The 25794-nt window shown below is 46.5% G+C and overlaps 1 protein-coding gene across 1 annotated transcript in view; it reads right to left on the bottom strand.

Annotated features, from left to right (window-relative positions):
* The window catches only part of SRRM4 (serine/arginine repetitive matrix 4), a 123536-nt gene that overhangs the window by 2369 nt on the left and 95373 nt on the right, over positions 1 to 25794 (bottom strand). The window contains exons 4-11 of the mRNA XM_067550290.1: positions 25372 to 25449; positions 22438 to 22464; positions 20405 to 20455; positions 16860 to 16958; positions 14887 to 15049; positions 4916 to 5253; positions 2818 to 3039; positions 2348 to 2458 (exon numbers count right to left, since the gene is read on the bottom strand). Coding sequence (XP_067406391.1) covers positions 2348 to 2458; positions 2818 to 3039; positions 4916 to 5253; positions 14887 to 15049; positions 16860 to 16958; positions 20405 to 20455; positions 22438 to 22464; positions 25372 to 25449 — 1089 coding nt within the window. The remainder of the gene's footprint in view (positions 1 to 2347; positions 2459 to 2817; positions 3040 to 4915; positions 5254 to 14886; positions 15050 to 16859; positions 16959 to 20404; positions 20456 to 22437; positions 22465 to 25371; positions 25450 to 25794) is intronic.

The following is a 25794-nucleotide window of genomic DNA, read 5'->3' on the forward strand; positions in this document are numbered from 1 at the left end:
ATATCACTCATGGTAGTGAATGGAGGCTGCTAAGGATGAGGGGAGGCACTGGATGTGGCGGGTGCATGGTCACAGCACTTGACTGTGCAGACAACCACAAGCTGGGTCAGGCTGCTGTAAATAGAGGCTGCTCCACATTCCACGAGGGGCCATTTCGCCTCCTGCAGCAGAGCTGTGTTGCGAGCAGAGAGTCTAGCATGGGGGTACTAAACTTATCCGGATTTCTTACTGAGAAGTTGTTATGTGACTAAACAACCAATTTGAAACACCAAATCCTGGCCAGGCTGGTTCCAAGGTCCATGTAGAACTGACCCAAGCCGAGTGCCTGCTGTGGGGTTTCATGGCCCATCCAAACTCTGGGGGCAGGCCTTGTCAACAGGGTCACAACCGGGAGCCCAGTTAGATCCTCTTTAGGGCCTTGCTGTACAATCTGTGTTTTGATGGAACTGGGCAGCCTCGACTGAGTTTCATCACTTGGCACAACTGGGCTGACTCTCGGACGTGGTAAGACTTGCTTTAAACAGAGATAACGGCTCATCCCTGCTACAGAGGCAGCCTGCTACAGGAGACGCCCACAGTGCTCTCTCTCACGGACACTTGACTTCTGTTCTTCCTTGCCTTGCCCTTTTCTTACTATAAAACAAAGTCATTCTGCCTGGCAGTGATTGGTGACTCTGTGGGTGGAGGAAGAGAACACATTCCACCCAGAAGCACAAAATAAACCTTGGGGCATGCACCCCCGTACAGTGAAGCTGAGGAATTTGTTCCCCTAACACCCAGAAGCCCTGAAAAAACAACGCCCTGCATTTCATCCTGCCTGAATTCCATGTCATTTGCTGCATAACTTTCAGCTGAGTTACTGTCTGTTCTGCCTGGAGGGTAGAGATTGTATGGCGCTCATTGTGAGAGCAGGGGTTTGCCCTAGTGTCCCTAGATTTCCACTACTCCCATTGTGGTGCTTTAGCTGCTACCTTCCACTCCAGAGGTGGCTGCATTTCAGTGGTGCAATTTACATCTCCATAAGTAGTAAAGCATTCTGAGACCCTGCGGGATGAAAAGCACTAGTCAACATTTTCAGTCCTGGATGAGCACTTTCCCTGTGGTAACTGCATTGACCTGCCAGTGCTGAATCTGGATGAACATATTTATCTTACCCTTGGGCAATCCTGCGTCTATATTCCTGGTGTGTGTCATGCATAAGTCCTTCACCTGTGCCAAGCTGCTGCCGTGGCTCTCTGCTAGGCCATTTGGGCCAGAAAAGCCCTTGGCTAAGAACATCCTTTTTAACTGAAGCATTTTAATCAGGGAGAGCTCTTGTTTCTCCCTGGATTTAAGCTGTCCTAACCGCAGACTGCCTGAAATATGGGAACACAGAGTACAAGCAAGCAACAGGCCTAAACGGCAATGGTCCTTTTCCTATAGTACGTTGCCCAGGAGAGCACACACAATGCTCTGGCCCAAAGAGAACGTCTACCACGGGGCTGAGCAAGTGGCTGCTGGCACTACTGCCGGCTTGTTATCTATATAGGGCATTTCACCACATCGGACCCTGTCTGCTCCACATGCTGAGGGGTTTTTCAATGAGCCCCAAAGTTCCCTTCAAAACCCCAGCTGTTAAATGCTGCAAATTGGAGATTTTCTGCTTCAGAAAAGTCCTTCTCTGACAATGGCTCAAGCCCTCCAAGAGACGTGAGGGTTGGCACAGCCTCCTGGGCTACAGTGTGTCTAGGATTGAAATGACAATGAGGCTAAATCCATCCAACTTTAACATTGGTGCCCCTCTGCCATCCCCAAGGGCTAGTCCTTCAAAGCCCTGAAAAAGTAGGCCTCTCTCTCCCCATCACCCCCCAACAGCTACTTAATGGGGACCTTTCAGCTGCCTGATCCCAGGGTGAACCGAGAAGGGGGGCAGTCTGGGAGGGAAGGCCTCGGTTGCAGAAATCCACACCTCAGGATGAGCCAGAGTCTTGCCACCTTCAGCTTATTTCTTTGCTCAGGCCTCTTCTCTCAAGAATCAGCATCAGAAGAAGCAACTGGCAACACTTAGGGAGGGAGATATGCCATAAACAAGGAGAACTGGAGCGTGCAGACCTCATGGACTGAAACGTGCCTTGCTCCATGTCTGCAGTCAGGGCCTAGTAAATATGCAAGACAGCCAGATCTCCAGCGTCTCAGGTGCTCTCACATGCAGCTTCATGTAAAGATTGGGACAGTGCCAAGAAAGTACAGCAGAGAAACTTGCAGAGGGGAGTCATGCATGTGCTATAGTCAGAAAGACGACCCAAAGTTCTGCGAAAGCACAAGATGCCAGTGCAATGGACTAAAATACAATGGGAGACAGCTGTACCTGCTAGGGCTGTAGCGGGAATAACTGGGGCTCCGACGCGGTCTTGAGTTCCTGCTTCCAGGGCTTCTTTTGCAGGACTTGGATGAATAGCTGGGGGAACGTGAATAGGACCTGGGAATAGACAAGAACCACAGAAGGGTGAATCACACCAGAGCGGAGGTGAGAAGATTTAAGGCTCCCTTTCAAAATCTGGGTTCAAATGGCAATAAGGTCCCAAATCGAATGATCTCAGCCCAGCCTCTAATAAATGTTTATTCAGCCTGTAAGTAAGCGAGCCCTATAGATGGCCATGCACCAACAGGAATTCTAGTGCCTGTCCATCCTTTCAGAGGCAATATCGCTGATATTATCATTTCAGCGTAATCCAAGCTGTATTTTCAAAGCTCTCTGGCTTATTCTGGGGCCTACCAAGCACTGCCACATATGGAATGGCCAGTGATAACACTGACAACCATTCAACTTGGACTTACCTTTTCCCTGATGAGCAGGATCTGCTTCGGGAGTACCTGGGCGTGGCCTTGTGATGCAATGAGCGGGAGTGGGCGGAGCGACTGGAGCCACGGGAGGATCTCCCTGTGCTGGTGTACGACTCGCTGCGGGAGCATGGTCTCAGTGGGGAGCTGTGGTCTGGGGAATGGAGGGAGCTCTGTTTCTTCACCTCCGAGCAGCCGAGACACGGGGACAGGAATCCTCTGCAAACGGACATTTCCCCACCCATTGAAGTTGTTGTAAAGCCACGACGGCTGCTAGAGAGCCCTGCCTCATAGCATACTACTGACTTTTGCTTACAGGGCCCTAATCAATGCAGGTTCCACCCTACCGTTAAATCCACTGGGTTCAACCGTTACAGTGATAGGAAGCTGCAATGGCACAATGGTGAATCAGACTCACCAGAACATCAGATTTCAGTGTTAGGTTACGCCTGTGTAAATCTGGAGTGACACCACTGACTCCAGACTTACCCGGATGCTTTCATCTAGCCCCACCCATGTCACTGGGGCAGGTTCTTGTCTTTAGGGTAAAACACTGAGGCCTGAGCCTTAAATGTTACCAGTTTTATGCTGTTGTAACTCCAGTGACTTCACTGGAGCTTAGGATGACCAGATGTCCTGATTTTATAGGGACAGTCCCAACATTCGGAGCTTTGTCTTATATAGGTGCCTATTACCCCTACGCCCATCCTAAGTTTTCACACTTGCTGTCCGGTCACTCTGCTGGAGCTAGTCCTGATTTACACAGGTCAGAGCCCAAATTCTAGCCTGGAGCTCTTAACTGGGCCCTCAACATTTGTTCACAAACAGATAATTGCACAGACTGTGCAGCTGGGCATGGGAAATGGACGAGCCTGTGGCCAGACCCTCACTGGCACTGCCTGCAAGCCTCAATGAGCTGTTTGCCGCACCCGTCACGGCAGTCAGTCAGGCTGGGAAAAGAGAAGTAGGAAGTGGGGGTGTGTGCGCCTCCTTCAGAGGCACTGTGCTTTTCCTGCTCCAGCCATTGCAGCTGCCAGGCCCGGTTTGTGACACTAATCCTCATCACGAGGGGTCACATTCTGGACGCCAGAGCATGGCCTCAAAGAAATGCACGTAGGGACTCACGGGAAGAACCTTCAATCCCAACGTGCAGCTGGACAATGGCAGCTACTGCAGGGAATGGGCGAGTTATTGATGCTACCACTCACTTTCCATGGGCCTCGGGAAACTGTCGCGAGCTCAGCCTCGCTGGCCATTGCCCCATTGCTCCCCTCTCTGGCCCAGTGCAGAGAGATGCCATTGCTCTGCTGCATTCAAGTGACACACAGGGCTCATCCTTCCAGATCCTTCATGGCTTAGTTCTCCTCACATGGAGGAAACACGGCATTTCTGCTGTGTCTTAGGCCTGAGGTAGCCATGCAGAGACACTCAGCATTTGGCCTAGTGAATCAGGCCAGGAGTGAGCGGATTGTAAATGCATATAGCTCTGCTTACCAAACACAAATCTAAAGAGAGCGCTGCAAAAGGGACAGGGCAGTGTTTGATCCTTCCATCCATCCTTCGGAAGCTTGCCCAAATGTGCTAGTGACCTTCCTGCTCTTTTGCCACAAGGTCACAACAAGTCAATGAGAGATGAGCTCAAGGCACATCAAAAGCCAGATTGTGAATGCCCCCGTGTTTGGATCTAGGTCTTTGATTCATGCCTGTATCTGGATCTGAGTGGCCTTGGGTGGGAGGGGTTGGAGCTGGTGCATGTGGAGGCTAAGGGATGAGAAGAAGATTTAATGGATGAAGGTAAGTATAATCAAATGTCATCCTTCATGGCATAAACTGAGTGCCACAGGGGTCAGGAAGGAATTCCACACACATTGCACCATTGTTCAGGTGCGTTATGGGTTTTTTCACTTTTCTCTGAAGCCACTATTGGAGATGAGATGCCAGAGTTGCTGGACCACTGGTCTGAATCATGAGTAAACATATAGGGAACAGAAATAAATTTCTATTTGGTCACCACCTGCAACAGTCAAGTGAGCAGAAGACACTGGGTCATTCCAGGAATGGACATAGCAAACACCAGCTATTGGCAATCACTGACCTTTGATCTTGTTCCTGGGCATCCGGAGAGAGATTTTCCAAAGTTGTTCCCTTGCTCTGGGAAAAACAACTGGTGAAGGAATTTCCTGAATCAGAGCTGTTATCACTGTTGGCCAATTTGGGCTTCCCAGATGAGAAGGCATGGCCAAAGCCATTGTGGGCTAGGCTTCTTTTCTCCTGGCTGTCCTTTGGCCTGGATGAGCTTGTCTGAGTGGAGGGAGGGGAGGAAGTATCGTTTCCTGAGTCAGATTCATGGGACCCTCCATTCTGACTGGCTAGGTTGCCAAGCGGGCTGTCTGTTTTGGTAAAGAGGTCAGCAGAGGACCCTGACTGAGAGATCTGAAAGCAAAAAACCCATTTGGCATTGTTTGAACTTTTTTTTTTTGGATTTATATTGTCTGTCTTTTTTTTTTTTTAAATAAACCAAGAAATTTTACCGTCATGATGCACTGTAACAAAAAGAAAGAAAGAAACGAAGAAAGAAAGAAAAAGAAGAAAGAAGAGAAGCCAAAAAACAAAAAGTACATATCCCTGAAAAAAAACCACAGAAAGAAGAAACTTCTTTTCCCCCTGACATGGTAACTGGAAGATTTAGACATCATGCAAAGAGTATTAGCATGCGATCCATGTTGAACAAAAGATTTTTAAAAAGGGAAAGGAAAGAATAAAGAAATACAACAAAAAATCAAACAGAAAAAAAAAAAAAATAAAAAATAACCCTTATTTAACCTAAAAAGTGGGGTAGAGGAAAGAAACAGGAATATACATATAAAAAACTACATACTCATTGGAAATAAAACAAAAATGGAACAAAATTCTAAATGATCAACTTTTCGTTTTAGTTTCCTTAATAAGGAGACTCAAATGTCACCAAAAAAAAGTATTTATGTACAAAGGAAAAATTGGCAAACGAACAAGTTTAGCACTTTGGAACTCAAAAAAAGAAAAAAGGGGGAGAACAAAAAAAACCAAAAACAACCCAAAAACAGAAAAATTAAAATCCCTCTGGAAATAAAAGGAATACAGATATTTCTTTGTGTGCATTTTTTCCCCCTGTAGAAGGTATAACTAATGCTCTTGAGTGACCTCTAATAAATTCCCTAGTGTCTTGCGGATAGCATCCACTTACCAATCAAGAATTCCTCCTTTAGTAGGTAAGGTGTAAGAAAAAGGGAAGAGCGGGCAACATAAGTCCATCATTAGAGTCTCAAATTACAAGAAAAAACATAAACCCTCTCTTCAAATCCTCATCGTCTATTGTTTGATTCTTTTCTATTTAAATTTCAAGACTTCTTTTTTTGTTTTGTTCTTAATGTTTTTAATCATGTTGTTTAGTAAATTGCTCTAGGTTGATTATTTGGGATGAAAAGCCACTGATTTAAATAAATCCCCATTGATTTCATGCTGGCCCACAGATACACTGAAGATCAAAAAATAAAATAAAATTGAGAGAAATAAAATAAAAAGGAAGGAAAATTATTTCCCCCAGAATGTGTTAGAGAAAGGCTGGGAAAACAAAGACTTTGATCCTGCAATCTGATCTGTATGGGTAAAGCCCTAAAGGCAGGCAGGCCTCCGAACCTGAGTCGAGTCCTGATGACATCAACAGGGTTTTTATGAGCTCCAGGGTCCATATGCATGGTCAGATTGCAGGGTCAGGGCCAAAATTCTCTGGCTGTCAGATGAAACTCTGAAAATCTCTTTGAGGACTTGATCCAAGCGCCACTGAATTCAGTGGAAGTCTTGCCTTTGACTTCAGTGGGAGCTGAGCGGTGCTCAAATCAGCCCTGAATTAGGTGTGGTCCGAAAGTGTAATAAACGTGCTGCTGCTGATCTGAGAGTGCTTGGATTTCAGAGGGTTTTTGATGGGATCTAATTTAAAAAATAACTCGGGGCCTATTCCTGCTACACTGACTCAGACGAGTAGCCCTTACTCATGGCAGTAACCCAACGAATGCAACTGGACTGTTAGACTAACCATCTTCAATATCTATTGGGTTATTACAAATGATTCAGGGAACTGCAGCTCCAGGGCCATATCAAGTGGTGTCTAGCAGTGTTGCTCCAGAACTGTGGTGATTCATACCACCTGAGGACATGGCCCTCAGTTTTTACATCAACTGTCTCTGTTTGGCTGACACACAAAATACAATCCCAGCTTTGCTTTGTACAGAGGGGAGCTGTGCGAACTTAATGCTGAGTAACATTTACGCGACCATGGCAGGGAATGCTGCTGTGCAAGGCGGCTTTCAAAGACACGGGTGTCATTCTTGATCCCTGAGCATTCCCAGCACAAAGACACATCACAACACTCTAAGGCTATTTGCTTTTAACCTTGGCTGCAGGTCCTTTGGAACAGAGGCATGTTGCCTCGCTACGTGGGGTCAGAACAAATCTGCCAGATCTGCCAGAGGTCACCATTTACTTTGAGCGTCCTGTGACACTTTCTGCAGCCAGTCAGATGGTGCCGTCTCAGAAGGCCTACTGGCTCGCGCCATCTGGTTCACACCACAGGGGTTTTTTCTCTTACTCTAATCCAAGAATTGCTAAATAGGGTGGTACTATCTGATTCAGCAGCATTCTTGGGACACCCGGTAGGCTAAAATCATGACCGCTAAAGCAAAAGTGGAGTTCCTGCAAAGGAAAAGCTGTCGAAACATGGCACAGGCTGTGAAGATGCAAGCCTTGCCATGATCACTTTGCTCTCCGATAGTGCCTTGAAGTGGAGATCTCCAAGCTGTTTACAAATATTCAGGAATGAAAGCTCCCAACATGCCTCTAAGGGAGGTATTACCAACCCTATTGAACAGGATGGGATACTGAGACACAGAGAGGGGAAATGGCTTGCACAAGGTTAGGGTGGTAGAGCTGGGAACAAACCAAATCTCTCAAGTCACTGTCCAAAGTGTCTACTGCACCACACTCTCTGTACTTGGGGTTCCTTGCTTTGTGGCAATGGTAGTCTCAAAACAACGGAGTTAATGTGATGCCTTTTACTGGGCCAGCAAAGACCTTTTGAGTAGAGCTGGGTGGAACATAGAAAACATTTTACATAGAACAGCAATTTCCCAACAAATAAATGCTCCCATCTTCCATCGGAGAATTACCCCAGAATTAGTGGTGAACCCAGATGCCGCAGAGAAGATTTTACCACTGGCTCCAGTGGGAACATTTGGGCCCAGAATACACAAGCAATTCATGTGTCGGAAAAGGGACCTCTTGGCCCCCAAGTCTTGTGGGTTAAAATAACATAGCTGTTGGTCCCCAAACTAGATCACATTTTTATTTACTGTTCATATTAACGTAGGCTGAGATTTTCCCATTGAATAGGTATCAACCCTGAGGCTCATTGGAAAGCAGAGACATAGGGCCCGAAAACCCTGTGAGAAATGGAGCTCAACTACATTAGTTGCTGGCAAAAAACACAATTATTTTCCTTCTTGCCCATTTTCCAGCTCAAGAAATGGGGAAGCTAGTTGAGATAATTTATTACAGGGATCTGGAATATGGACTGGAATATGCAGCCAGATATTTTTTGATTATTGTTTGGATCTGAACCCAGGTTTAAATTTATCTGGTTTTTGATACCCCAAACCCCTTTGTTTATTTTAAATTTAGAGCAAAAGTTCATGAAAATAAAATTCAAGATATTCTATGAATACATGAGTAAGGAAGCTTTGGATAAATTGCAACATGTGAGAATATCAGGCGTCCATACTGAAGGATGCTGATGGATTCTTCAGGTACAAATGTCTGTCCTTTCCTCACTCTCAACCAATGTCCTAAAAATTAAAGATCCTTCTCCCTGCCAGGAAACCCATTACATGTTTCTTTGCTGTAAGGGTGCCTGTAAGAGCTGGATTACTTGCTTTTGTTTCAGCTTTGCCAAAGTCTGGCTCGGAAGTGGTCATTGTTCCATTGGTCAATGCAAGGTCATTTAATAATTTGAGAGTCAATAAATTCCTCCCTTAGGCCTCAATTCAGCAAAGCACTTAAGAATGTAGTTAAGCCCCATTGAAGTCAACTGGGTTTAAGAATATATGTAACTTTAAGCATGAGCTAAAGAGTTTTGCTAAATCTTCTCCTCTTCCCCTTGCAAATTCCATTTCTTGCCTCAACATTTTAAAAATTAAGTTGACTCTTGAAACTTTATATCCACTTTTGAGAAGAGATTTGGGATCCAGATTTCTCCCCTTTGACCTTTCCTTTCTCCTGCCCCATTCCTCCTCCTGGCCCTATTCAAATGTCCAATAACATTTCCCAGAGGTGATGACACAATAATTGCACCCCTGATACCCAGCCCTCAGTGAGCCAAATCCCATGGTCCTTGCTCAGTTTTGACCCCATTGGAAGTTTTGCCTGAGTAAAGACCTCAGGATTTGGCCATATAATCTTTTCTGATAGCAATGCCGCTGACACTATACAAGTGCTTGGGACTTGTGTGCTGTTGTAACGCCGACAGACCCTGGTCGTCAGCAGGCGGAATTGAATCTGGGACCTTTGACGTTTAGTATATGAGCCTCTACTGCACGTGGCTCTTAGCCAAGGCTGTAGCAAAGTCATCAACCTCTAGTTGGTCTAGTTGCCACTAGAGGGGGACAGAGAACCACACCAAGCAGGCATGGTTCCACTATGCCCAGCTCAGTCATCCATTGTGTTAACCTAGCACCTGTACCAGCAATACTGAGGTAACAGGAAACACATGCCCAGTGCTGCATATTTCTCATCTGAAGGCCAGAGGGCATGGCCTGTAATAGCAGGGAGTCAGGGAGAGGAGAACAGCTGTCTATCTGCCCCTCCCCCAACATCAGTGACAACCAGGATATAACTAATCGGCAGGACTTCCACTATTGCTTGGACAGCTGGCGTAAAATTCAACCTTCTGCCAAAGGCCCAGCATCCGCATCACTTGAGCCCTCACAACAGGACTTATAAGGGGTGTAAGTGGGGAACAGGCCTTTTGCGGCCCTCTGCTCTGGGGTGCAATTAACCATTGATCACCCCGACTCTCCCTCCTGTTCCTTTTTGGTGCTCATGAAGAAGCATCAGCCATACAAGTTATACACCAAAACCCAGGTTGGAAACGCTGCACAGAGTTTAACGGAATTCTAAGGTTCTTTCATTTCTGAGGCGTGTTTTAAAATGCCCGGTTTTGTATGGCCTTAATTTGCTGTGTGTGAACATTAGGATTCCCCTCCCTCCACCCACGCCCACACTTCTAATAAGGAATTAAATAACCTCAGGGGACTTTGCTTCTCTTGGCTTTTGCTGGGGGAATCTATAGCTGCCCTTGAGGGAGTCAGCATACTTCTTTATTGTTTTCCTGTTTCAAATCATTATTTAATGAAAATGAAGGGTGGGAAAATAAAGAGGCCCTCGCTTACACTTCAGAATTTAATTTCTACTGAACTCCTACATCAAGAGGTAGCAGAGCCTAATAAGTTACAAAAATACAATCACTAAGAGTATTCCAATTAGACTGAACAAGTCCATTTACTGTGCTTCAAATGGCCCCATAGAGATATCTGGCTATACATTTTCTCAGCCATATGGGGAATGGGATCTTGCCACGAGTCGCTCTGCATGGCACGGCTTATAGTTGGAGGATTTCTTTCCTGGATCGATGTCTTTTATAAAACTCATTTCAAAGTAGTGTTAATTTCTTTTCAGGAAGTAACTCATCTTTTTTTTCTTTGGCATGCTAATACTGAAAGGAATAAAGAATGTGTGTCAATGACCCCCTCGAGTCTTGCTATTCATCATAGCAGCAGGTTATACAGTCAGCACAGATCGCTGATGAGCTTCTGGAATTGGAAGTGCCACCTGCTGACAGGGGTCACTTGGGAGAAAGGGCTCAGCAAGCGTTTAGGGGTATACTGTGCTTCTGCTTTCTGGGCCAGACCTTTAGCTGGGGTAAACTGGTAGGAGTCCATTGGCTTTAATGGAATGCTGCTGATTTACCCCAGCTGCACATCTGGGCCTCTGTGTTTAAGTCCCATTAAAGTGAATAGCTCTGTATAAAGGAAATAAGATACAACCCCAAAGGGCCCAACCCTATTCCTGACTCAAGCGAAATTCAGTGAAAGAATCCTCCTTGATGTTGATGAGAATTCTGCCTGCACAGTGAGCATAGGATCAGGCTCCTGGTACAACAAAGGCTGGGCCGAGTCTATTAAAATGATGCCAGACACCTGCCGTACGCAGTATCAGAGGGATTTTGCTGCGAGGTCAGTTTATTGCTGCACTTGCCGTTTGCTGCTGGATGTCTACACTCCCATATAGCCTACATCAGAAATCTACCAAAAGGGGTTCAGCCTCACCCCAAGTGAAGGCTCGTTAGCCTTGCGAAATCTCATCAGCCTGCGGGTTGGCAGCAAGCGCTCTGCCATGGCTCTGAATGGAAAGAGCTGGGGTTGCAGATCAGGTTTGAGGTGCACTGGCAGAGCTATGGAGAGGGAGTTTGCATAGCTCATGCCCCCCTATGCCAGTGCTCTCCATTTAGTCTTGAATATGCCCGGACTCCTCCAGTCCAGGTCAGACTGTTCCATCTTTACTTTAGTCCCAAACAGTGCAGGGATTTTGACAAAATCCAGGTCACTGGCTGGGATTAAAAAAATAGAAATCAGAATTTGCATAGTTCGATATGCAAATAACCCAAGTTTTTTTTTTTAAACTTCTTTCACCCTGGAATTTTAAGGATGATGTTTATTGATTTACGTGCAGTTGGGGTGTTCAAAGAAGCTCCTTCCCTATTTAAAACCAAAACAAAGGCTGGGAAACATAAAATAACATCTAGACAAAACCAACCTCTCTGGCTGGGCTTCTGAAACCTTCCAAACTCATGCTGAGAGACTTATTGCCTTGGCTGGCATTTCCCCTCCTCCATCGTTTTGCAGATATGTTAGCACAGAAATAATTAGCGTTGCTTGGAATAACTGTACCCCCAAACCTCCCTATGGGCTCGCTAAAAATTTGGCACAAGACTATGTTTGATTTAACTGCTGATAAAGGGAGTGTCAGTGGAAGTCAGGGAACTGGAGAGCAGCATCTGTGTACAGTCTGCAGTCATCTTCATCAGATACAACAAGGCAATTAGAGTCAGATCCTACAGGTATTTATATTGTTCGGTTCTACTAAGACTTCCTAAAAGCACAGCAGCATGGAATAGAGCTGTAGCAATGTGGAGCAAAGCATCGACAGTAGGTTAGGGGGCTTGTTATTAATCGGTTTAAAAATAGCTACTGCATATTATCCACAGTTTCTCAGTGCACTGAGGGGTAGCTGTGTAATCCTGTCCTGAGCAGGTTTCCATTGTGGCTGCTTGTCATTAATTGGTCAGCAGAGAGAAAACAGTAGAAGAGACTAGGAAATTTATTACAGAAAAGCAAAGCAGCATGAAATTATTGGTTCTCTTACTCTGTGTGTGCGCATGTGAGTGTGTGTGTGCATGCACAGGTATATAAGTAAAAGAGATGCAATGGATAGCACAATATGTTTTTTCTCACGATTTACAGATAGAGCTGGTTAGAAAATGGTTTTATTCTTTGTGGAAAATATGAGTGAAAATGAAAAAATAATTCATGTTTTCCCCCCTCCCACAGAAAATTTCAACTTTTTTGGTTGGTGGGGACAGGGGAGGGAGAGAGGAACCTCAAAAATCTTTTGGCCAAAAACAGAACACAAGATTCAGGAATGCTGCTGCAGTGGCTCATGGGAGTTGTAGTTTGGGTGCTCATGCTTGCATTCTCAACTATGGGCCTAACTTCCTAGTCAGACTCCATCTCCCATGATGCACCACAATCTCCCCTCTTACTACGTTGCCATGGTGCATCCTGGGAGATATAATCTGGCTGTGGAATCCAGCCCACAGAGGAGAATGGGAGTATGAGGCAACAGAACTACAACCTCCATGAGGCACCATGGCAGGAATTGCTGAATCAAAACTTTTTGGTTTTCAGCTTAGGTTTTCATATGTCGTTTTTCATCAAAGTCAAAATGTTCTGCAGAAAGCAGATAAATTCAATTTTGCATAAAAATGTAAGTCAAAAACCCAAATTTCCATCAAAAACAGTTTTGATGGAAAAATATTCAACCAGCCCTACTTATAGACTTGACCACTTAATCCTCAAAAGGCAGAATGAAACCACAAAGTAGATATGTCTGGTCATTCCTAATCCATGAGATTAATGTTTATTCATCTTTCCATTATCAGTTATTCTTTACATGTTATTTAAGGGCCTCATTCATGGAAGTGTCCCTGTCCAGGACAATACTTAAGCATGTACTTAACTTTAAGTAGGTGCTTAAGTGCTTTCCTGAATCATGGCCAAGTGTGTGTATTTTTCTTTGGGACAAGGGAGAGCACTGATAGATTGCATACTAAATGTAGTGATACATTTGTGTTATCAGAATATTTGCTCATGTTAGCAGGCTAAAGTAGGAAGAATATAGAGGTCCTGCTGACACTATGGTGTCTGAACCATAACCCGCAGCTAGATCTATAAACACAATTTGCCTTGTGTGGTCATTTACACCTATGCAAAGGGAGTTCAGAGTACATGCACAATGCTCCATCTTAGATCATTTTTAGAGGTTTCTAAAATGTTTTAGTTATTTTTTGTGGCAGTTGGTCTCATGAAGGAACCTGGCTTCAGAGACAGAGGACTAGAAAAAACAGTACCAATTAAAGGCACTTTAAAACTCTCTAAAATATTTCTTAAAGAGTTTATCTGTAAACTAAGTGTCTTATGCAGAAAACATGGTGGTGTGATGCAATGTACCAGTCTGAGTAACTGTCCTTTGGGATGAGCTATTAACTCATTCATGGTTCCACCACTCACCAGTAATGCAGTCCCCCCACATTTCATGCCAATAAAAACTTCATAACTCACATTCCATGACATTTTTCTCTCTGCATCTGTGTGCCACATGTGTATGCCCCTCTCTCTCTCTCTCTCTCTCTCCTCCCCCCCCCCCCCATTGATACTGGTTTTACATCGGTGTAGCTATTGAGCCCATGCACGTTATTCCCAATTTACAACTGCTGCATAAGTGACAGAATCAGGCTTGTAATCTATACACATCTGGAGGCTTGAGGGAGCTGTGTGCTGTGGGTCATACCCATCCCTAAACTATACACATGCAGGTCTGATTCTTCACTGTGTTGCACCTTGTGTAGTAGTTTATTCCTGTGCAAAGTGCCAAGCGAGTTCATCCTGATCTGGCAGAGTTTTACAGCTGCTTTGCACAGTGTGAAATGCTGCCCAAGGTGCATTGCGGTGGAGAATCATGTCCTCATATATTTCTCTCTTTCTCGAGAAGAAGGCAGATTCTTGGACATGAATTAGATTGTCTCGCTCTATGTATATGAAAAGATACCCCAAGACATTGGGCTTGAGTCTATCCTTGGCTGCGCACGCGGCCCCTATTGCTATCAATAGGAGCTGCTACAGGCTCAGAATTTGGCCCATAGGTTGGTCAGCAAAGAGGAGCAACGATCTGAAAAGAATCCCGAGAGGCAACGAACATCCCCTGCCAATAATCATCCGCTCATTAAATGTAAATGTTTCTTTCATATACGTTCGATTCTCTTACTCCCCTGGAGGATTAAACCATTGGGCACAAAAACCAGCGAATTTAAGTTCACATCCTGCTGAGCAATGACTGCATAAGAAACGCTTCCCTGTAAAATACCATCGCTGGAGGCTGCTTTTTTGTTAAATGTCCCCTATCCATTATTCATAGGCTAAAGGCTTAGGAAATTTTTCTCCTATCTTACCCCACCCCAGTGTAAGCACTGAGGGAAAGGAATGACTTAATACATTGAAGAACAGCACCATCAATAAATAATACAGTTTTAAACCAACTTTGTCTAACATAACTGTAATTGAGTTATAAAAATTTCATACTGGATTTTCCCCCCCAAGTTTCTGTGGCTAGTCTGAGCACGGAAGCAGAATGCAGAATACTTACTACTTCCTTAGCCGAGAGGAAGCTGTAGATCTGAAGAGTTTGGCTGGGGGAATGGCGACCCTGACCTTCTGCACAGATGCTTCGCTTTTCAGTGCTCTTTGAACAGTGCTGGGATCGTCTTCGTCTTGCTTTGTGGCCCTCCTCCCGAGCCCTGGCTCTGTGTCTGCGGAAAGAAAAACAAGCCATGAGGAATCGGTAGTATAGTATTGATCTGTACTGCAGCAATGCCCACAATGTCCCATCTTCCGCGTAGGGGGGCCATTCGCCTGTGTATAAACCGGACAGTTCTCTTTGTGTGTGGTTTGTCCCCCATCTGGTCCTGGGACGAAATCGGACATGGTTTTGTCCAGTACTGGACAGAGGATACCTTTTTACAAGTGCGCCACTTTACTCCTGCTGGTGTGACCTGGAACGCATAGCGCATGCAAGGTCACAGCAAGGGGGCGAGGTGCTACGCACTGCAAGAAGGCACCTCCTTGCCTGTGTGGCATGACCTCGAACGCACCATGTGTGCAAGATCAGGCCGATGGGGGCGGGGGCGGGGGCAGAGCAGCACGCTCTTAAAAAGGTGTCCCCCGCCATTCCCAGAAGTACTGGGATGCCTTGTATTCCAGGAACGTGAGAGTGGCCATCCTATCTGCTGGTTCCACATGTCGGGTGAAAGTGACTCCTGGGCAGAGAGCCAATACAAGGCTTAGGGAGGCTGTGTGGCCTAATGGATACAGCCCTGGAGCAAGACTCAGGAGACCAGAGTTCCAGCCCTGGCTCAGCCACTAGCCTGCTGGGTGACCTTGGGCAAGTCACGTCCCCTCCCTGTGCCTCATTTTCCCCATCTTTAAAATGAAGATAACAGTGCTTACCGCCTTCATAAAGTGCTTTGAGATCTACTGAGTGAGGTGCTCTGTCAGAGCTAGGGGTTGTTATGAGTGCTGCACAGAGGTGAATTTGACCCCTTTGATTGCTACCTTGAGGCAGGTGATGCTATGACTGGCTCTTGGAATTTGAAAGAAAAGGTGATACTGACTCCTATTCCTATATTCTGAAACTGGGTGACTCATGATGAGTTTGGACCCTGATTCAAAAGCTCTGAACTTTGGAGGGGTTCAGAATCCACACCTGGATCCAGATTCAAGTTTTTTACTTGGTAACAGACTGGATGCAAACCTTGTTTCCAAATCTCCCTGCTCGTTAGCGGGAGAGATGAAATCTGGATCTGACACTTGTGGCTGGTCTCCATCTCTATTTGGAGGTGGCTTAAAACCCAAGGTGACATGCCATTAGAGAATGCAGCCCTATCCGCCTGCTCTAATGCGCTCTGTGATTGTCTTGTCTTCACATGGCATTCCCACCTCCAGCCATCAACACCTCTTCTCATATTGCTGCCACCAAATTGCTTAAAAGATCTTTTCTTTGTTTTTAAAGTTGAGTGTTTGTGAAACTGACTTTGAACAGGTCTAGTGTGATCTTGTGTTGCACAAACTACCTTCACACAGCTTTTCCATTGCCCAGCAATGGAATATACCACCACCTTCTCCCTCCAGCCCAAAGCAGAGATGGCTAGTCATGTCACAGTGGGTGGTCGTTTAGTGACAATGGCAAATAGAGTCACCGGCAATGAGATTCACCCATGTGCCAAAACCTAGTCTAAGAGCTTAAGTGAGAGTTCAATGGTGCATAAGCCTTGGGCTAGTCATGAGCCTACAGGGCACGGTCACCCTGGGAAACTAGGATGATGTTAAGCTGCCTCCCTTGGGAGGGTCATCAGCAGCAGGGATTGAACCAGGCACCTTTGGATCTAAGAGCATGAGCCTCTACTACTTGAGCTAAAAAGACCCTGTCTGCTACACAAGGCAGTAGTGGGTTCAGACCTAGCCACCAATAGAGGAGGACAGAGCATCTCAGTGAGCCCACTCAGCTGATTTCAGCTGTGAGCTAGGCAAAAAGAAGGTCAACTCAGCAAATAGCAACATTACCTGCTTTGGCAGCTCGAGGAGAGGGAATCGCAGCTCACCGAGCAAGAGTGAGAGTGGCGGTGGCGATGGCGGTGGGATTTTCGTGGTCGGCTACGAGCACTTTGGAAAGCAGAAAGAAAACTGTTAATTAATCTAGCAGACAAAGGCATGCTGAGATCCAGCAGATGGAAGCTGAAGTTGGCAACATCTAAGAAGGAAATAAGGTGTACATTTTTCTAGTGAGGGTAATTAGCCATTGTTTGAGGTTTATAGATCAACACCAGGTGCCAAGAGATAAGCTGTAGTGCAACCACAAGTCACAGAGCTCGATGCAGGAATCTCTGGGTGGAGTTCTAGTGCCTGCACTATGCAGGAGGTCAGACTAGATGACTGTAACGAGCCCTTCTTGCCTTACAATGTATGAATCTCTGTCTGAATCTATGCATCTGCCGGGAAGAGCACGTCTGATCAGCCAACATCCTTTGGGTAACCTTTCCACAAACTATTCTGCAGGCTGGGATCTCCTTATTTCTGGGCCTCTTTGTAAGCGAGGACGACGTTCCATCAGGTAGGTCATGCCAAAGGAAACTCTCAAGGTTAGTGCCATATCCCTTTCCACAGGGTGGGTATATTAATAAATAGAAGATGCAACAGAGGCTCAAAATAATACAAAATACATGGTAACGGACACCTTTCCTGCTTCCTCCAGCTGGGAAGCAGAGGCACATCTTTGCCCCACAGGTAGTCCTTTCTTGGCCACTACAGAGATCCCTTACAGTGGGGTTTCCCTGACTCTAGGTCACTCCTCTGTGCTGCCCCTGCTTAGTGTTAGAAAGCGTTAGATCTGGCTTCTTGCAGATCATGTGCTAGCTCCTAGGGACCACCCACTTTTAAAGGGACAGGTGCACGGGGACTCATGCATGTGCCCCAACATCCAGTGGCCTGTTACACTCTCCCTTCACTCCACTACAGCAGCTACAATTGATTGTAGCTTCTTGTCTGTCACTAGAGTGGCACTCTATAGCGCGAATGGCAGGGAGCTTTTGGTGACAGGCTTTCAGCTTTAGCTGTTCCCTTCTGAGGCTGGTCAGAGCCCAGATTTGGTGACATTTTAGATATTTGTGAAGCCTGGACTTTTAGTCAGGAGATGGCAAGTGCCAACTAATGGAGACAGTGATTTGTTAGCCGGGAGGGGCTGGTTAGCATGAAGGCTGGGGCATGGCCTAATTCTGTGCCTTTGTTATTTGGCCACCTGCATCGTTTTATTTAAAAATTCTGGAATGCTGCCCATGTGTCACATGACTGGAGTGTAATAAATCAACATCTAATAAAATCAATAGACCATCTGCTTGAGAATTACATTTCCCCTAATACAAAACAATATCCCGCCTAGAGCAGATTGAACATTTACTCCAACTCCGTTGGCTGTTTGGTTTGACCATTTTTGTACTCTTTTATTATTTGCTCTGCGCTGATTTTGCCCAGTTCGACAGGTTTGGGTTTTTTGGCTTGCAGGAATGTTGGGGGAGTGCTGCCAACTCTTGTGATTTCATCACAACTCTCACGATATTTGTTGTGTTTCTTAAAGCCCCTGTTCCTGGAGGCATGTAATTTGGTGAGAAACAACTGTTATTTAAAAACCTTTCTAGCTTTCATGACGGCAGAGAAAAGCTTGGACATGTGACCCAACTGCAACCTTAAAACCTCAAAAACCAAAAGGCAACCAGGAAGAACCCCACATTTATCATTGTTTTTAAAAATCCCCCCATTTTAAGCCAATTTTGGGGCTTGGTTCATGACTTCTGAATGCTTGGAGTTGGCAGAAGCGAACATCTGTCCCTTGCACAAAGAACTGTATCTGCGCCTTCAGGGGAAAACACGAATATTTGTTCTTCACCATTTACTATCCTCATTAACCCTGCATTTCAAACTTCTCTGATTTAGGGGACCAGTCAGACACCACAAGTAATGAAATTCTGACACGAACATTTCCTCCTCTGTCCCATGAAAGAGCAGCCGGCTGTGTTCTTGCAGGGAAAGGCCCAGTGCAGATTGGCTCAAACCAGAGAGACTCTAGCAATCTCAATCAAAACCCAGCTCCAAGAGATCAGAGTCTGTCCTGGCAACAGCTGCTGACTTGAAATCACATTGTTTCCTCCTTCACTGGATTTATTTCTCTCCCTCTCCCCCATTAGTGCCAGGTTCTGCCACACTTATAAGGGGCGTCTTATACCATGAGTGGCCTCGCTGGGCTCAGTGTAGTATTAGATAAGGCAGGAGTTAAAGGGAAGGGGGGAGCACAACACTCCTTTTGTGCTGCATACAGGGTGCTCTTCCTTTTGGCTGCTGTGGAGAGAGGTCTCCTGAGTCAGGGTGTTGCAACGTGGTCCTAAGGGAGTGAAAGCAATCGAGAGCAGCATCCTGACTGCGTCACAGATTAAATGCATCACAGGCAGGTTTGTGATCATTCCCCTCAGGCTCTCTGCCCTGAGATGAAGTGGTGTGTCTCAGATTTAGGGCTCGTTTTTGGTCGGCGCTGTGCAGTGCTGGTCAGGTTTCTTCTCAGCCTTCCCTCCCCCAAGACTGTGCTGAACCCTTTGCAGGAGTTAGGATGCCCTTTAAAGACTGAGATAGTGTCCTAGCTGTATTAGCACACATTAACAAAATGTCCCTCTGCTCCTTGAAACTTCTCTTGTTTTTCACAGCATCTGGGGCCACACGTTGAAAGAAGGGTCCCAAATTGCGGGTGCAAATTACACATGCGCATGTTGCAGAGGTGACTGTGCCTGCTGATCCCACATTTGTGCACGCAGACTGTGTACACTGTATGTGCAAATGGACACTTGTACATCCAAGCCACCCTTTGCATGCCCAATTCCCTGCAGGTCCTTGTATCCATAACTACCCCACATACATGAGCATGTATTTTGCCAGAGCTGGACAGAGGCATGTGTGGAGCTAACAGCGTCAGAACATCCTGCTGCTTTTGAGATCATGTATCCCTACAGCATGGAGAAAATTTGATCACTGGGCTTCCCATGGACCAAGATTCCTTCTGACTCAACTGGCCATCTCTCAGGGGTGCTGTACATTCAATTTTCCGCAAGCACCCAGAAAGACCAAGTACAAGCTTTGTGTTTTGCACCTGCCACTTATCAGCACTTTGAAATGGCAGCCCCTGAGGCTCTGGTCTTTACACTCCAGGGAGAGTTGATTAGAGAAAAGGGACAAACATTTGACAAAGTTTTTTGGATATTTTCCTCCCCTCCCGCAACACTTGAAGTTTTTCAAGTTTCAAAATTGGAAATGTCCAAATTTGAAAAATGCCGAGCAGCTCCAATTCAAATCCTGCCTGTGAAGGATAAAAGCATCTCTTGTTTCAGCTGGAAAATAAGCATGTGATTTCAGAATGCAACAGGGGTTTACTATGGTGGATACCCAACTGTGGCTAACTCTGTACAACACCAAAGAACAGTTTTCTGGTACCAAAACCTCCCCACATCCATGACTCTGAAAGGGACAGTTCAGCAAAGACATGTCGGATAGTTCAGTACATCTTTACTTACTGTTTTTTGTGTTTTCTTTCTTCCTTCCTTTTCCTTTTTGGGCTTGAGGAACTAAATAAGAAATAGCTAATTAATTGGAAGATTTCAGTTCTAGTAAGCCAAACAATCAAACTAACAGTGCATTGAATCTCAGAAATCACCCGCATGTTTTGTTCACCATGGGCACAACTCCATTCATACCAAAAGACTTGGGCTTACTTCTCCCAGTAGAGTGAATCTGGTCCATTGTGTTTAAGTAAAAACACATATTGTATTATGAATAAGGTCAAGATTTTGTCTTGTCTATTTTCAGTAAAAATCAAGGAGAGGTCACGGGCAATAAACAAAAATTCATGGAAGCCATGACCTCTCCCTGACTTTTACTGAAAATAGCTATCTATGAACAAATGGGGCTGATTGGAGGTGAGGAGGGTGGGATGAGAGCAACAGGGCAGGGTTTCCCCAGCTGCTTGCAGAGGCTGGGAGCTGAGGGCCAGGGCTGGGAGCTCTGCGTCTGCGAACCCCCGACCGCCCTGTAGGGCGCGCGTCAGCTTGGTGCTCCGGGATCCCCCCCCGCTACCCATGGTGGCTCAGAGTTCCAGGTCTCACCTTCCCGCCACTGCCGCCTACAGGGGCAGGGAGCCACTAGCTGACGGCTCTTACCCTGCCACCTCAGCTGAAGCAGAAAATGTCACAGAGATTGTAGGAAGTAATTGATTCCGTGACCTCCATGACATTATCTTATCCTTAATTATGAACCCCAAACAAAGGGATCAATCATCCCAGCTGCCTTTTAGGTTTCTATAGAGAAGCTGGATCAAAATAGATATATTGAATATACAAATACTGGTATCAGTGGAGTTACACCAGTGTAAATCTGGAATAAAGCAGTCCATAGCGCCAAAGACATCAATGAGTAGGAGCACAATGAGCATCCTGCACAAGGTCCTTTAGATGACAGATTCTCTTCACAGTGTATATTTGCTTGTAAATTACAACATAAGAGAAACGCAGTTTCAGAATGCAGGCCAAGCCACTACCGATCTGCCTCTAGAAAGAGGCTTCATACTTTACTTTAGAGTTCAGCTTTCTCAATCTGCACCTTTCCCCACGAAAAAAACTAGAAGCTGTCTTGGGAACACAAATTTTTCCATTAAAATATACATTCTGGAACCTTTAATTACAATCAGGATTAAGCCCCAGCAGAGCGGGAAAATGACATTAGATTCTAGTTTGTTCAGTTGTGAGTTGAACCCCCAAGTCTGTAAGTTTAGGAATGAGTTTCCATCCAGCCTTTAAACTGTTGAGCAATCAGAGTAAGAACTTTAAACTAGCAGCAAAGCAGGAGGGAGGGTGGCTTCCTCTCACTGACATTGGACCCTCACAACTAACAAGGTTGCAAATGATGTCTGGTTTTGACAGTGCTGCGGTCCCCCGGGGGCAAATTAAAACCCAGGAGCTACAGGAATGCTTCAAAGCCAGGATCCATAAAGGGAAAGCTGTCAGGCCTTTTGCTGTAACAGCACAGCAGGACACCACTGCAGAAAATCTTCCAAATGTCTTTGCACACAGGAAGGCAAAAATAACACTCAGGGAATGTATGACTCCTACACTGATCCCTTTCAGTCTATGTGCTCTTCCTTTCACTATTTACCTGCCCAAGGAAGGATTAACCTAGATATAAATATGCACGTCAGGAGCTGGATTTAGTGCATGGCTTGTGCTTGCATATGCAGAAAGTTCACCAGGGGTAGAATTCACCCGAGTATAGAAGGACCAGCACGAGACCCAAGCACCACTCCGGTCAAGCCTCGCATATAGTTGAATTCTACCCCACTGGAAGAGGCTGAGATGGCACAATGCAGCTGTTACCTGAGATGCTCGGGGGTTGGAGGGGGAGCCTAGGGATTTCATAAGCTCTGCAAGCTACATTTCCTGCACCAGCACTAGTGAATCTGGACTTCCCTAGAATCTGAGGGTGTTTCCCAGGACCCCGGGTGGGCAGAATTAACCCATGCTTCTGAGATGGATGGCAAAGCTTTCAGAGCCCTTACCTGTGTCTTCTCTTCTTTGACGATAGCCTGCAAGAAGCAAATATATAAACTGAATGTAGATCTCACTGCGGAACCAACACACACTGCTGCATTTGTTCAGAGACAGCCCCCTTTCAGACTAGCTTCCTCAACAGACAGTGGAAAGGTGTTAAAATGGCTAAGAGAATAATCCACCCAGCAAGGACCTTTCAATAGACCTCAGCTGCCATTTAGCCGTCTAAGGGTACGGCTGCATTGCGAGCCAGGGGAGTGCTTCCCATCTGGTGAGACACCCCCACACGAGCTCCGATTGAGCCAGCGTGCTAAGAATAGCATAGCTGTGGCGGCACGAGTGCTGGGAGGAGCTCGCTGCCCTGTGTATGTACCTATCTGAGATGCTAGTTATGTCCTCGGGCTGCTAGTCCCTCCCGCTGCTTGTGCTGCTGCAGCTATGCTCTGTTTTTAGTGCACTGGCCCAGTCAGAGCGAGCGTGGGTATATCTATCTCCCCAGGCTGGGAGCTGCATTCCCAGCACGAAGTGAGTACAGATGTACCCTACCTGCCAGCCTTCCCAAGGCAGCTGAGCAGGCCAGGAACGGAGCTCTTGGAAAAGCCTGTAAGGGTTGCAGTGGGAGCTGTTGCATGCTGAGTGCTTTGAAAATCTGGGCCCCATTTGTGGGTGCTGAGCACTTGGCAACCTGGCCCTGTGGATAAGAGTTCTGTTGGGCTGGGCCTATTTATTCCTCTGATTGGTTTCATTTTCCCTGATGGCCCTAATCAAGCCCTGCAACTAATTCGGCCTTGCAGGGTAGAGATGAGCCTGCCCAAGGAGTTACTGTAATCCACCTGTACTGAGCAGGCAGGAAAGCCTGGCCCAGATCACTGGCCATGGGTTAAGAGAGCGTGTGTGTGTGTGTGAGAAAGAGAGAGACACACACACCTAGCAGGGCCCTAAGGGAACATAATCCTCCACACATGACCCCGCGCCAGGGCGGAGAATCAGCACAGCCGCTCCACCAATGCCGGGTGAAGGGTCCAGGAGAGAGCTGCCAGCAGTAGTGCTCTGCAGTGCACAGAGGGCATGGGGTCCCTCTGCACTGCCTCTCTGGAACCTGAGCCTGGTGGTCTCTTGCTCTGTGATGGGGCTGGTGGAGGAGGGCAGGATTCAGACGGATGCAGTGTCAGGACTTGCATTCTAGATGAGTTGATTCTACATGCATGCCCAACACTCCACTAAATAGTACTGATATCTGTGGGCCTGAGTCTGATCTCCGTGACACTGGTGTAAATCAGGAGCATCTCCAGCAATGTCAGTGGGTCTGGTTCCCCACTGCTTTGCACCTGGTGCCATAATTTACACTTGTGCAAAGTGCATGTTAAAGGCTGCCTGCCGCTCTGAACAGGGGATGGATTTGCCCCGCTCTGCACAGGCATACATGGCTACACCAATGCAAAGCAGCAGACAATTGATTGGGCCCATAATTGCTGGTGCAGGGTAGAAGCTCGGGAGGAATATTACTTGGAGCGAAGTGCACTGGAAGAGTTTTTTCTCTTTGCTTTATTCTGTCCCATTCTCCCTCTTCTTGAGTATCAGGCTTAGTTTTTAGTCTTTTTTTTTTTGTACCTTTGTGAGACTGTTCTGTCTTGTTGGTTCAATAAATTATAAATACATGAACTTTACAAGGAAGATGGTGCCCATTGTTCTCAGCAAATATTGGTTTAGTGGTTGGAGGAAGAAACTGGAATGTTTGATATTTAAAATTTTAATCATGTTCTTTACTTTAGAGATGGGCCTGATCCAGCAGATTTGGGGCTAGGTCCAGCTGAGAGCTGGTCAACTGTTTTGGAGGCATTCAGACCTGGGGGACCCTCCTGCTGTTGGCAAGGTAGGTGCAACCTGGGACGTTCAGATCTAGATGTGCACCCGAGCTGTTATATATACTCGGGCTGGGCGAGGGAGGGCTGAGTTTGAGATATGGGATTTCTGTCTGAACCGATCACAGGTTCAAATATTTGGGTTCTTTTGAGGCTCATTGAGCAAGTAATAAAGCAGGATGGAAACTGGGTGACAGACTCTTCCACTGGGTGCTGACACTGCCTAGTGTCAAAGAGAACTAGCCCCATGGGAAACTCAATGGTTTGGGCTCAGAGGGATGCTATAACCTTTGGTTTGATTTTGGTCAGCTAGCCATCCCTCCTATTTTTAGAGCCCCCATCCCCATGACATCAGAGTGCTGCCTCATGCACATTTGCCCCTCCTTGAATTGCCTGGGGGTGCCACTCGGGCAGGTTTCATTGGTCTGGCATTGGAACAGTATGTCAGCAGGGAGGCTGAGTGGGCCTGTGGAGGCTGGCCGCAGCTGCTTGATCCCAACACGTTTCTGCACAATTTAAGCTTCCATTTAAAAAGTGGGAAAAAAACCAAAAGAGCCAACGGCTGTGACAAAAACCAGATCCAGTGCTGCACAGACAGAAGCAATCACTTGGTGAGAGATGCGAACAGCACACATGTTAACGCTGAAGCCTCAGGAGAAAAACGTTCAATGACGCCTGTCCCTGCGCGGTCTGTAAGGGGAGAGCTTGAAGCCTCCCTGACCCTAGCACAAACCTTTGGGAGAGCCCAGGCATCGCTAGCGCCCCTGCAAGTACCAACTTCCTGAGCGTGGGTGGAGTGATAAGGGTGTCCGAGGTCCCACTGCAGCGGGAGCTACCTGGGCCAGGCAGAATCCCTCCCAGGGGCTCCCGTGCACCACTTAAGTCCCAGGGTTAAGTGGGAGTTAAGGAGCTCATAGGCTTCGCACTGGCCTTCCTCACAGGGGCGCATGTTGCCCAGACAGTGGGGCCAGGCAGAATGACCCTTTACCTCTCTGACACCCTCTAACTAAACCCATCCAGCTGTACTCAAAAGCCTAGTGTTTCCTAGTGTTTGCCTGGAGAGGAGTTTTGGGGGAATACCTGTTCCTTTTTCGTTTCTTTGAGCTTTTCTTCTTCTTCTTCTTCTTCTTCACAGGCGAGGGACTATACGATGGAGACCTGGGGAACAGTGACAACATGTTACTTACTGGGCGCATGGAGCTCTGAGCCAGAGGAGTCTGTCCGGCTGGGGTGTGTCTGGGGACACAGGAGTTTAACACACTAGCCTTTCACCCCAGAGATCTGCATTCAATAATTCCTTGCTTAGGGGACAAGCGACAGCTCATTCCCTCCCTAGCAGGTGTTGTTCCCATCAGGAAAGATCCCTGCATTTGCCCTGGTTGCAGGGGAGGCCAGAGGACACGTCGCAGGGGTAGCCGCAGGTTCGGGTTGTGCTGTGTTAGAATCAGAGAACATTGCCAAACCTGCTGCAGAAGGGTCCCATTTGGTCATGGGCACCCACAC

Source organism: Emydura macquarii, unplaced genomic scaffold (genome assembly GCF_026122565.2).
Source record: "Emydura macquarii macquarii isolate MOO-44397 ecotype Brisbane River unplaced genomic scaffold, CSIRO-AGI_Emac_v2 contig_1254, whole genome shotgun sequence".
Taxonomy (NCBI): Eukaryota; Metazoa; Chordata; order Testudines; family Chelidae; genus Emydura; species Emydura macquarii.